This window comes from Gopherus flavomarginatus, chromosome 4 (genome assembly GCF_025201925.1).
Source record: "Gopherus flavomarginatus isolate rGopFla2 chromosome 4, rGopFla2.mat.asm, whole genome shotgun sequence".
NCBI lineage: Eukaryota > Metazoa > Chordata > Testudines > Testudinidae > Gopherus > Gopherus flavomarginatus.
The window spans coordinates 134,475,962-134,489,520 of NC_066620.1; the positions used below are offsets into that span (position 1 = coordinate 134,475,962).

The 13,559-nt window shown below is 43.2% G+C and overlaps 1 protein-coding gene across 1 annotated transcript in view; it reads left to right on the forward strand.

Moving 5' to 3' along the window:
* The window catches only part of SEC63 (SEC63 homolog, protein translocation regulator), a 110,002-nt gene that overhangs the window by 33,984 nt on the left and 62,459 nt on the right, over positions 1-13,559 (forward strand). Inside the window, exon 5 of the mRNA XM_050951376.1 lies at positions 9,183-9,244. Coding sequence (XP_050807333.1) covers positions 9,183-9,244 — 62 coding nt within the window. The remainder of the gene's footprint in view (positions 1-9,182; positions 9,245-13,559) is intronic.

The following is a 13,559-nucleotide window of genomic DNA, read 5'->3' on the forward strand; positions in this document are numbered from 1 at the left end:
GTACAACTAAAGGGAAAGATTTGTTTCAATTCTTCTGCTTTCATCCACTAATGGAGACATCTCATTTTGGTCTCTGACTCATTTCCTTTGGAACATTCCCTCAGCGTCTTCTTGCCTGGCTTGTTCTCCAGACCTTTGAATTTCATGCTGCCTTATTTCTTTGATTTAATGGCCTTCTCAAATTGCCCTAGTAGTTTTTAACTGACTCTCGCTAAATCCTTATATACTGTAAAATGACCATTTAAGATGAATTGTGTATTAGAAATGGGCCTTAGAGCAGGTTTTGTTGCAGAACAGGAGACAGAGCTTTTACTGGGGCCAGTCCAAAACTATGGAATAAACTCCCACAGGAACTAAAGACCATCACAAATCTCTTCACCCTCTGCCCTAAGTGCAAGGCATGTTCCTTTGATCTTGATTTCTCTAATATAAGCATATACCATGTGTATTTAAAACAAAACAAAACAAAAAATTGAAACAAGCACTCCATTACATGTACCTCTACCTCTCAGGGGAAAGGATGAGAGAACAAACACGTGACATGTTAGTCATGTTGTTTAATGCACTACTGGAATGCACTCAGATGCTAAAGTGGGCTCATCACCTTAAGAACTTGTTATAGGATAGAGTAGAAGACAATCTTCCGTGTTAAATGCTTTACTTAAATGCTGATTTTTTTTTTTTTTGGACAAAATTCTAGACTGTTTAATAGGGTGTTTTGAGGAAAGTTGTCCCTTGTTTCAATGGTAAACTGCCTAATTGACAATTGCTAGCCAGGTGTCTTGTTACAGATTCAGTAATATCCTGTTTGAAATCATTGTTTCAAATCACTGTTTGAAATCTGTAAATTAAGCACAGCTAGAGTACGTAACAGTATGTTCATGGTGGAGCCAGAGCAGAGATACCAGATGGTGCCCCAAAAATTGGTGTCCAGCGAGTAGTCTGGCAGAGGGGGTTTATAAAATGTCCTGCCTTATCTGTATTCAGTGTGTTGCCAAAGCTGTGGATTTTGAGTGACTGCTTTTTAAAATGAGTCTGTTTTGTTTTTGCTCAGTTTATCTGGTATTGTTTGGACAGCTAGGATTAACTTCCTTGGACTCAGTGTCTGTGTGATACTAAATTAATGGAACTTTATAGCTGAGAATTTAAACACATGTCAAGATAGTTCTGCTTTCCAGAATGACTGTCATATCTCTTGCACATACATAATTTGTATTTGTCTTAATATAAATTGTGCAGCATGACTGAGTTATTGTTCTGTGGGACCCATAACCTTAAAATTCTTGACTTGTGCATTTAATTTCTCAACCAGTAACGTAGTTTTTGTGCTGAATTTTGTGCAATGTGAGTTTCAGATGGATAAGTCTCCAGATGTATTTATATAGCTGAACCTCTGCACCCTAATGTGGCTCTTATTTTTTAAAACAAGTCACTTATGTACATGAGTTTCAAACACACACAACTTTATTTGAAAATTAGTTTTTTTCAGGTCAGAGGAACCTGTCATTGAGCTGCGGAATTGCTTAGAAAAGCTGTAGCTGTTGGGGGTGCATGAGTGATTTTGCATGAGGTTGATGTTAACACTTCGCTCTGTTTAAGGAAGTGCACCTCCAGTTACCCCAGTCTCCTTCTAAGTAGTAGAAAACTAAATGGAATGCACCTTTGTGTCCTTAGGAGAGATTATTGTAGTCTAGTTCTTTTAATATTTGTGAATAGTGTGTGTTAGTGTAGAATAGAATACCATGGTGTATGTAGCTGCCTGTTTGGTGTATCCTGCACCCTGTAAGTGCATCAAGAACTGCACTTCCTGCTCTTCAGTAATTCTGGAGACAGATGCTCATATCTGAGATCTTGTGTGTATTACTCTGGAAAGTCTCCAGCCTCCATGTCAAAGTCCTGTAAGGTACATCCCAGGATGCAATTTCTCATCCAGGGATCAGTGCCACTCTCCTTATTGAGTCAGCTAAACCAAAAGTGGCATCAAAAACCTCACATGGATGATGCCCAGACTACTCACTGGATACCAATTTTTTGGGCACCATCTGATGTCTATGCTCTGGCTCCACTTTTGCAGGTCTCTCCTGCAATCCCTCATGGTGAGAGAAAGAAGAAAAGGAAACATTTGGCCTTACTAGACAGCCATAAGCATCATCATCATCATCATTCCTCCTCTTACCTGCATCTGATAATGTGAGGGCCTTAGAGATTCTTGACCTGCATTAATGTCACCTGCCTTCAATGCTCCTTTGTAGCCAGATGTATTGTCACTTATAAATCTGGATAATTCACTTTTGCAGACCCTGGTAACACCATCAGTATTTCCGTGCCTGAGGAGAGGTCTTCCATCGAGGCTATGCCTCTGTATGCAGTTTGACTTGACAGTTACTGACTTTGGTTTCCGTCCAGAATGTCCTGAGGAATATGGGATCCCTTTGAAATTGAACCTGGAAGGCCCACTACCTTGTTCGATAGACCCCAGTCACCTTTCTTTCCCTAAATACAGAAGTCTCTGAAGGGCTCTCGTTCAGGACCTTCTCCAGCTCCTCTTTTGGCCACGCAATCAGAACTCCCTGCTGGAAGTTGCCAAGCCTAACCTGGTGATGAACTCAGCACTTTCATTAACACTAGCACCCTTTCTTTGCTTGACGCCCCTGCCTCCACTGATGTTCATTTTTCAGTTGCTGCCAAATTCGGCCCCATTGGATCCACAAGAGGAATTGCTTCTATCGTGTGAGTGGGATGAGACCCCCCCCACTCTGAGGGATGGTACAAAGCTCCTGTCAAAGAATGTACGAATGGTATCTCGCTGGAGGATCAGGATCAGGACTAACACCTCATAATTTTCTCCACCTGATAATCAGAGGCAATTCCAATTGCTTTTGGAGAGAATGGCTAATACCTTCCAGTATCAAGTGGATGTGTTGGCACTGGAGTAACCTGATCCCTTCTTTGATATTTTTCCAGCTACAAACTAAAGAGAAGCAGGCCATCCCTATCATTTCAGGTGTCCTACATCTGATCAAGGATATTTTGCTCTCTCCTTTTTCCTTTCTACTAGCACCCAGGGGAGCTCACAGGATGTGCCTTGTGCCAAGTGAGAAGCATCAGTTTCTACTCCAACACCCTGGAGCTAAAACCATGATGGTTCCACAGCAAAGGAAGCAGCCAGAGGTAACAAAGCTTCTCACTCTGCCCCTTCAGAAAGGGAAGAATGCAGACTAGGTGCCTGGGCAGAACAATTTAAGAAGGTGCCTCAGGTTAAGATCTGCAAGCCTCCAGAATCCCAGGAAAATATTAAAGATCTTCCTTTCACAGGCGTGGGCCTCTTCAGTGACAGGACTGATAACACTGGAAAAGATTACCACGAAGGTTGCTGCCATGTCCTTGAGCACGTCTCGGTCCATATCCTCTAGAGAGCTTCCTACCTGTCACTTCATCTCCAAAAGTGGTCCCTGTCTCTGCAACAATAGCAGATGCAGCCTCAAGGGGGCAATGATTGCCTTCTTCCAAAATGGCTGTTAGCAAACTGTCATAACAGAATAGGAGTCGGATACCTTGTTATACATCAGCTCAGCCTGTGACATCAGTTTCCAAGCAGCAGTTTTGATGGGATGGTCGAGAGCTGCGTGATGAAATCTATTACTGAACCAGTCCTCCTGCCCTTCTCTCTCCTATTTTCATTGTCTGGTGCAAGTTACTTTAGATTGTTGCCTACCAGACACAATCCACGATGGTTACTCCATTCAGTTCTGCACCAAACCACATTGCTTTCATCCCCCTCCTCTCTCTCTCTCTCTCTCTTGCGGAACCTATCTTTTATAAGAAAGTCCTGCTAAAAGGAAGTGAGTCCCCTCCTACAGAAGAGAGCCATAGTGGGAAATGTCAAGAAATTGATCAAAACATTCAAGTTCAGGATACTCATGCCAGAAGACATCATTCCTTACTTTTTCAGGGGGATTGGTAGGTGGCTCTTAAAGGAATTCTACTACTTTCTTGTGACAGTCAAATGCACACACTTCAAGTTTCTCAGGTTCCATGTGGGCACAGGTCCATTACCATTTCAGAGTCTTCCATTAGGATTATCTGCAGCACTGAGAGTCCTTCACAAAGCCTCTCTCATTAGTAGCTACATATCTCAGATGCTAGGGCATGTTCAGTTACCTGTACATGTGCAACTGGCTCCTAACAGCCACTTTTATCACAGAAGAGAGATCCTGCTGACCTTATATGTGCAACTTCTTGCAGTCTCTGCTAAGCAGCTGAGAGAAAATCATCTGTCCAATCTGCACGGAGTATCACCTTCACTGGAGCAATCCTAGACTCAAGTCAGGGCCTTTCTCTCAGAAGAGATTCCTAAAAATAAGACTCCTTGATAATCCTCAAACATGCAGTACAAACCACACAGTTCCTAAGACTCCTAGGCCTGAGAGATTTCTTGAACTCTGTTGCATCTTTTGATCATTAGTATGGCCCTGCCAAATTCACAGCCGTGAAATTAGACCTCCCCCATGAAATCTAGCTATTTGAAGGGAGCAGGAGGGGCAGGAATGGGGCAACCCAGCCAGTGGCTCCTACTATTCGCCGGGCTCCATCTGCTAGTCTGCCAGGCTGGGGAGGGATGGGACTTTCTCTTCCCCAGCACGGCTGCTCTTGGCGGGAGATCAGCCCCACCTCCAGGTACCTCTGCAGCTGCAGGAAGCTCTGTGGTTGCACTGCCTTTAGAGCTGGACTCTGAAGGCAGCAGCCATGGAGATTCTTGCAGACGGAGGATGTTCCCGGAGATGGAGGTGGATCTGATCTCCCCCATGCTGCTGGGAGTGCCCCACCCTGGGGTTCCTAGCTGCTAGTCCCAGCCAGGCTGGGAGAGGACAGGTCTTTGTCTTCTACTCCCCGGCTGCTCTTGTAGCAGAAGGTAAGGAGATCAGACCCTCCTCCAAGTACCTCCTCGGGCTGCAGGAAGAACCATGTCTGCACTGCCTTCAGAGCTGTACTTCCTGCTTCAGAGCTGGATTCTGAAGGCGCACAGAAGTCACTCTCAGTTCTGTGCACACAGATAAGAGTCTCATGAGAAATTCCTGCTGGTGTGGAGCAGACCCCTTGTATGTCTTCTCTCCCATCACCTTGATACCCAGGGTTATAAGGAAGATGAGGTTAGACAGAGCCAGCAACTTGATAGCACCAGTGTGGCTGTGCCTGCACAGGGACATCTTCTGCAGGTGGCGAGGGAACAGTCATTACTGATACCTCTGTTTCCAGACCACCTATCTCAGCAGAAAGGGAAGGTCCTACATCCAAATTCAGAGACTCTCCCTCAAGTAGCGTGGAGGAGATTAGTTTACTAATTAGCATGAACTGCTTCTATACATAGAGAATTCAGGCCATTATTTTACGTTTTAGAAAGAGTTCTTGAGGTATTACGAAGGGGGCTGGTCAAAACATTTCCATTGAAACAGTTTTTTACTTAACACATTTTTTTCGTGAAAAATGTTTGTTTTTCATTTGAAAATGTTGATATTTTTGTCAGAATATTTCAGCTGAAAACAAATACTTCAGCCAAAACTGGGAGTTGTAATTTGCTCCTCATGTATCCATTCTCCTCTTGGGGCTAGGATCTCCATCTGGACTACATCTCCCATAGTGCAACAGTGTCTCCCCTCTTAGAGTAAACTGTGTATGAGGGAATCTCTGGCTGTAGTCCACTGTGGGAGGCCTAGTCCAGTTGGGGCCTAGTCCAGTTGGGGTCCCAACCAATAGAAGAGGATGGGAAACAAGAGGAGCTACAGCTCACACTTTTGGCTGAAGTATTTGAGTGTTCAGTAAAAAATTGAAATGTTATGTGGAAAATCAATTAAAAGGTTTCATTTTCATCAAACTTTTTTGCAGAAAAGAACCCTTTTCTGGATTAGCTCTACTTGTAAACAGAAACGGAAATGATTTAACATTCGGAGCTCTAGTAAAGACTGTCTCAACTGGAAGTCCTGTAGTTCTAGAGTATCTGTTACCCCTTAGGTCTCAAGGTTCAGCCTTAGCCTTTTAAGGTTCATTTGGCAATATCTGCTCACCGTGTTTTTAAGAACAAACCTCTTCTCTCAACCCATGGTGTTCAGGTTCCTTAAGAGGATAATGAATGTTTCCCTACCATCAGAGAGAGCCTCCAGTGTCTTGGTACTTAAATCTTGTCCAATCAAAGTGTGGTCTGTTTTTTTGAGTGCCTCTGCTGTTTCCAGTTGAGATAGTATCTCTTGGATACCTCCTCTTAGGTAGCCAAGTCCCTCATCTAATTTAATAAATTAAACCAACACTTAAGCTCTGCCTGGAAACTTAAGCAGCAGACTGTGTGCTCTTGGTATAAAATAGACTCATAGACTCATAGGTCAGAAGGGACCAATCTGATCATCTAGTCTGACCTCCTGCACAAGGCAGGCCACAGAACCCCACCCATCCAATTTTATAACAACCCCTATCCCAGGACCGAGTTATTGAAATCCTCAAAAATGGTTTGAAGACCTCAAGCTGCAGAGACACCACCAGCAAGCGACCCGTGCCCCACGCTGCAGGGGAAGGCGAAAAACCTCCAGGGCACCTGCCAATCCGCCCTGGAGGAAAATTCCTTCCCGACCCCAAATATGGCGATCAGCTAAACCCTGAGCATGTGGGCAAGAGTCACCAGCTAGCACCCAAGAAGGAATTCTCCGCAGCAACTCAGTACCCATCGCATGCAACATCTCCCCGCAGACCATTGAGCAGACCTGTCTGGTGGTAATTCAAGATCAATTGCCCAAATTAACGATCCTATCATAACATCCCCTCCATATACTTATCAAGCTTTGTCTTAAAGCCAGGAAAGTCTTTTGCCCCTACTACTTCCCTCGGAAGGCTATTCCAGAACTTCACTCCCCTAATGGTCAGAAACCTTCGTCTAATTTCAAGTCTAAACTTCCTAATATCCAGTTTATACCCATTCGTCCTCGTGGCTACATTAGTACTAAACTTAAATAATTCCTCTCCCTCCCTAATGTTAACCCCCTTGATATATTTATATAGGGCGAGCATATCCCCCCTCAGCCTTCTTTTGGCCAGGCTAAACAAGCCAAGCTCTTTGAGTCTCCTTTCATAAGGCAGTTTTTCCATTCCTCGGATCATCCTCGTAGCCCGTCTCTGAACCTGTTCCAGTTTGAATTCATCCTTCTTGAACATGGGACACCAGAACTGCACACAGTATTCCAGATGGGGTCTCACCAACGCCGTATACAACGGTACTAACACATCCTTATCCCTGCAGGAAATACCCCGCCTGATGCATCCCAAAATCGCATTTGCTTTTTTAACAGCCGTATCACATTGGCGACTCATAGTCATCCTGCTATCAACCAGTACCCCAAGGTCCTTCTCTTCCTCCGTCGCTTCCAACTGATGCGCCCCCAACGTATATCCAAAATTCTTATTATTAATTCCTAAATGCATGACCTTGCACTTTTCACTATTGTATTTCATCCTATTTCTATTACTCCAGTTTACAAGGTGGTTCAGATCTTCCTGAATAGTATCCCTGTCCTTCTCCGTGTTAGCAATACCCCCCAGCTTCGTGTCATCCGCAAACTTTATTAGCACATTCCCGCTCTTTGTGCCAAGGTCAGTAATAAAAAGGTTAAATAAGATCGGTCCCAAAACCGATCCTTGAGGGACTCCACTGGTGACCTCCTTCCAGTCCGACAGTTCACCTTTCAATACGACCCTCTGGAGTCTCCCCTTTAACCAGTTCCTTATCCACCTTACAACTTTCATATTCACTCCCAGCTTTTCCAATTTAACTAACAGCTCCGCTTGCGGAACCGTGTCGAACGCCTTACTGAAATCTAGGTAAATTATATCTACCGCATTTCCTTTATCTAAGTAATCCGTCACCTTCTCAAAGAAGGAGATCAGATTGGTTTGGCACGATCTACCTTTAGTAAATCCGTGTTGCAATTCGTCACAATTACCATTGACCTCAATGTCCTTAACTACTTTCTCCCTCAAAATTTTTTCCAAGACCTTACATACTACAGACGTCAAGCTAACAGGCCTATAATTACCCGGATCACTCTTATTCCCTTTCTTAAAAATAGGAACTACATTAGCAATCCTCCAGTCATACGGCACAACCCCCGAGTTTATCGATTGCTTAAAAATTCTCGCTAACGGGCTCGCAATTTCACGCGCCAGTTCCTTTAATATCCTCGGGTGGAGATTGTCCGGGCCCTCCGACTTCGTCCCATCGAGCTGTTCAAGTACGGCCTCTACCTCAGTTGCAGTAATATCCACTTCCATATCCACATTCCCGTTTATCATCCCTCCATCATCGCAAGGTTCCTCACTAGTCTTATTAAAAACCGAGGCAAAGTACTTGTTTAGATGTTGGGCCATGCCTAGGTTATTCTTAACCTCCATTCCATCCTCAGTGTATAGCGGCCCCACTTCTTCTTTCTTTGTTTTCTTCTTATTTATGTGGCTGTAGAACCTTTTACTATTGGTTTTGATTCCCTTTGCAAGTTCCAGTTCAATGCGGCTTTTAGCCTTCCTCACTTTATCCCTACATGTTCTGACCTCAGCAAGGTAGCTTTCTTTACTGATCCTGCCTTCCTTCCACTCCCTGTAAGCTTTCTGCTTTTGTCTAATCCCCTCTCTGAGTTGCTTGCTCATCCAGTTTGGCCTACAACTCCTGCCCATGGTTCTTTTCCCCTTTCTCGGGATGTCACATTTTGCATTAATTTACCTGGGCTAGTTTCTTCAAAAGGCTTTTGTTTTAAAGTACATGTAATATCACCAATACCTACTTTTGCGTTGTTATGAATCTTCCCTGGCTTTGAACTTTGAACTTACCTTTATTTTGGCCAGCATGTATTGATGTATAGCTTTTAAAGCTTATACTTTCCCCTCTCCTAATTAACTGAAAACATTACTACAGAATTCTGTGCCTTTCCAGGTGTGAGGAGCTTAAGATTAAGCGTAGAATTCAGATTCCTGTCTTCTCCTTTGTTACATATTCTGCTACTTTTAGGCCATCAAACCAAACCAGATCTCAAATGTATTTAATGGGACTTCATACCTCTTTTTTTTTGTTTGTTTAAATCTGTATTATTAATGATGCAGAGAAACTTACTGTACATTCTACTAACTTGCTAACTTTTCTTTAAAATTAGTTTAACTGATGAAGAATCTCGAAAAAATTGGGAAGAATTTGGCAACCCAGATGGGCCACAAGGTAATAATTATAAGTGATATTTTTACTGTAGCTGTTGAGCCACAACCTGTGTAGTATCTCAGTATAGTTGAGTCAGACTCATTTCTCAGTGTATGTAAAATAATTTTTTTAATTTAGCTGAAGAAACTTGTCGGTTCTCAAAATGTAAAATTTTAGAAATAAGGGTTCTGTGATAGATGGGGAACCCAGAAAGGCTTTGCTAATTTAGAATTGTTGTTAGAACTTTGTTTTAGACAGTCTGCCAATTTCAGTAAGTATCCAGAGAGAATTACCAGTAATTAACTGAGTTGCAAACAAAAAAAAGTAATCTTCTTCTTTTTAGTTGTCTTATAAACATTTCAAAAACACTTTCAGTGCCAGTAACCTGTTTTCTAATGTTTCTTTATAACATGAAGATCTGCTAAAGAGAAATTACAGAAAGCTGTTTACTTCATTATAACCTGTAATCTTTAAATGGATGAACGGAGGTCTTTCATTAAGTTGGACAATGTTATTCCAAAAATTCATGCCTGTACACTGTTATGGTTCTATACTGCCAGCACTTTGTTATAGAACTCCCATTGATGTCAGTGGGAGTCAGATGTCTTCCCTTCTTAATACTTAAGGGTCAGATTATGCCACGTTTACATTAAGGTGCTACTTCATAACACGAGTAAAGGTGACAAACAAGCCCTCCATAAGGTACTCAAAGTAATATTAGAACTGGTCACACTTTTTGTATTGTAGCATTCAGAGTATTAAGATATAACTTCCAGAACACAAACCTTTTAATACAGATTTAAAGTGCAATAGAAATATGAAAATGTCAGGAAACTCTCAGTTAAGATTTCCCACACTAACAATAACTTGTAAGTACAGTATATTGTTACAGTGGAGATAGGTGAATAAAAAGAATACCCAAACTTTACCTTATACCACAAAAGGTGAGAGTGTTGCAACTCTCTTTCCAGGTGTGATGGGGGCTCAGAGGACTGGACGATCTTGTAGTTAGTGCACAGATACTGCTCTCGCAACCTGTCCACCACCCTTTGCCTAGGCTTCTGTGCATTTTTTTTAACCTGTTCCTCCAGTCTTAGAGCATGGTCAGAAGCTCTGGAGGGGTGGGGCTACCTGGGCCGAGTATTTCCTTTTAACCCCTTAAGGCCTAGCGTGGGGTTTGTATACCCCGTCACACCAGGCTCCAACAGTAATGACATTCCATCATGTATAGTGTGCTTCCAAAACCTAACATGCCACACTTTCCATGTTTCCAAATACTTTGTACAGTCTGGAATGTGACTGCCAGGGAAGCCCAGAGCAGGTCTAATTTAACATGGGCATTGCAGTTACCTGGGTGATTGGCTGCAGATGCCATCAAAGATTCCTCTCACTAGAGAAGAAGGCATCAGGCCACCTCCAAAATGACTCTAGTAGATCACAAGGCATTGGTACCAAAGACTGAAGCCCAGTGAGTGGCCCCTCACCTCTGTTTCCCTCTTGAATTCACAGTAAATCCAATACAACCTGTCCTCAGGTACATCACGGTTTATTAACCAAGCCACACTTTAAAAGTCCCACAACATAATCCACATCAACTACATGCACACAATCTTTAAAAACCTGACTCTGTTTTCACCATCCTGGTGTCTTACACCAGGCCTGGACTCTTTCAGTTGTCATCTGTCCTTCCACCAGGACAGCCAACCTAGGCCTTCCTTCTGGGGCACAACCATGCTCTTCCCAGTGGGAGCTCACCGCCCATCCTCTGGGACCAAGCTTCATGGCAATGAGATGCTAATGGGTAAGCCCCTCGGCTACTCTCTCCCTTCAGCCCTCTGCTCCACTTTAGAGGCAGCAGGCATCTTCCTCTGTGGCTCCTTCTTGCCTTCAGCCCTCTGACCCTGGTTCTCTCAGACAGAAAATCCTTTGTTGTTCTTGTGCTTTCAGCCCTCTCCCAGGAATCTCACTTCCTGACCAAATCAGTCTGTTTTGACCCTTTTAACTCACTCTTATGTTTCTTATAGTTTCCCAGATGCTGCTCCGCACTCTTAATTAACTCAAACAGGGAGCACCTGAACAGGAATAGGAGAGCTGAGCTCAGTTTCAGGCCAGCCATCCTGTTACAAGTCGCTACTGATTTTATTTTGTGAAGGTATGGAAATGGGCATTGTGTGGCTAGATCATGAGTTTGGAGACTTAGACTTTGCAGAAGACATCTGTCTGATAAATAAATCAGTTGTAGATATGCAGTGAAAGACAGATGTTCTCTCAAATTCTGCCAAACAAATAGGTCTTATCAGGAAATAAAAATTGAAGTTAGGAACATTCATTTACCTGCTGATGATTTTACCTACTTGGAAGGTGAAGCCCTGAGAAGCTGTTAATAAATTTATTTATCTGGATAATGTCATTCACCATAGTGCATGTTTGATATAAAGTCCAGAATAGATAAAGAAAGTACAGTATCTCAACATCTCAAAACAGTATGGCACTCCACTGTGATTAGCAAAAAGACCCAACTTAAGATCTTTAGAAGCAACATCCTAAGCATCCTTGTATATGGGACAGAGTCCTAGGGAAAAATGAGTCTAACTAGGACAAATTGAACAGCTTTCAGTGCAGGTGTCCGTGTAGAGTGTTCAGAGGTAAAATGAACTTATAGAATAAGCAATGAACAGTTCCAAGAATGGGCACAACTACATACAACAGTGCAAGTAGAAAAGAAGAGAGAGACATATTTGGGATATCTTTTAAGAATGCCTGATAAGCTACCTAAACTAGCACTTCATTGGCAACCCAGCAAGAGATGGAGATGCTGACCAGAGGCACACTCCATAGCACAATAACGGCTGAAGTGGTATGATTAAATTTGAATATAAAAGACCTGGAAAAACAAGCCCAGCAGAGTGGTGATTGACACTATTTGACTTCTGTCTTATGTATCTGATGGTGCGGGACTGATGAGGATCTAATGTTGTTTGGTAGCTTAAAAAAAAGGTAGGGCTAGCACCATGTGACCAGCCAGATTGCCACAGACCACTTGTGGTCGATACACTGTAGTTTGAAAGCCAATATTATAATGAATGTCTACATGAGGTGAGTTGCGGCTGGTTTGGAAACATTTAAATGAAAATTTCTAATTTTGGTTAAATGCAAAATTACAGGTGAGAACTAACAAACCTTGTTGGATTTTTTTTTTCCTACTGCACAGCTTCTCCCCTCAGTCATGGCTAAGTGTAATGTTTCCCACATGTGGAATGCAATGTTGTTGCTGGAGACTTAAGGAGTAAGTCCTGCCCTTCAACTCAGGACAGCTCAATTACTGCCTCTGGTGGCTAAACAGACTGGTGGGTCAATTTCTCCTGACCAGTTTGTTGTAAAACATTTTGTATTCCTTTTTGTGCAATAGGAAATTAATTTCAGCTTCTAGCTCCTCTCCTGAGCCAAGGAATCACTTAAGACAGTTAGAAACTCACTGTTTGTTTTTCCAGTACAGCATCTGTTGAGCAGGCCTCTTTGCCCCCCATAGTGACAGCAAAGAAGCCTTGTAAGCATTGAGTCCAAGAGATGTTATAGGCAGCTTTTCAGGATCCTCAGAGGGTGAGATATGCCCTGCTGCCACAAACAGCCAATAATTGCTTTGCCAGTGCACGAGGCTTTGAGCTGCACATTCATGACTGGCCTTTGAAGCTGTCTGAAGCCTTTCTCCACCATGGGAAGGTTTGACCAAGAGTATGAGCATTTGAAAGAAGAAGAGAACCCATTGCATCCTGCAAAGTAACTGGCAAACTCCAAAGATTTCAGATGCCAAAAAAGCAAAGCATCTTCATTGTAAGCCAGCCAAGTGAGGAAATGCTACACATAAATTTCATTCTCAATTATAGCCATTCACACCAAAAGATTTTCCTATACTTAGGGCATGGCTACACTTGTGAGTTAGAGTGCATTAAAGCAGTCCAGTGCGCTGTAACTCATGGTTCATCCACACTGGCAAGGCACGTAGAGCGCTATGACTCCGCGGCTAGAGCGCTCCTGGTACTCTACCTCGGCGAGTGGAATAGCGTTTGATGTACCCCCCCTGGAGTGCCGCAGTGCCAGTGTGGACGCCCTGCTCTATTAATGTGCTCTGATAGGCCTCCAGAAGTGTCCCACAATGCCCGTTCTAGCCATTCTGGTCATCAGTTTGAACTCTACTGCCCTACCCTCAGGTGACCAGCCATCAGACTTGCCCTTTGAATTCTCTGGGAATTTTGAAAAGACCTTTCCTGTTTGCTCAGCCAGGTGTGGAGTGCTCTCAGCAAATCTTTCCAGGTGACCATGCCTCCATGCACCAGGC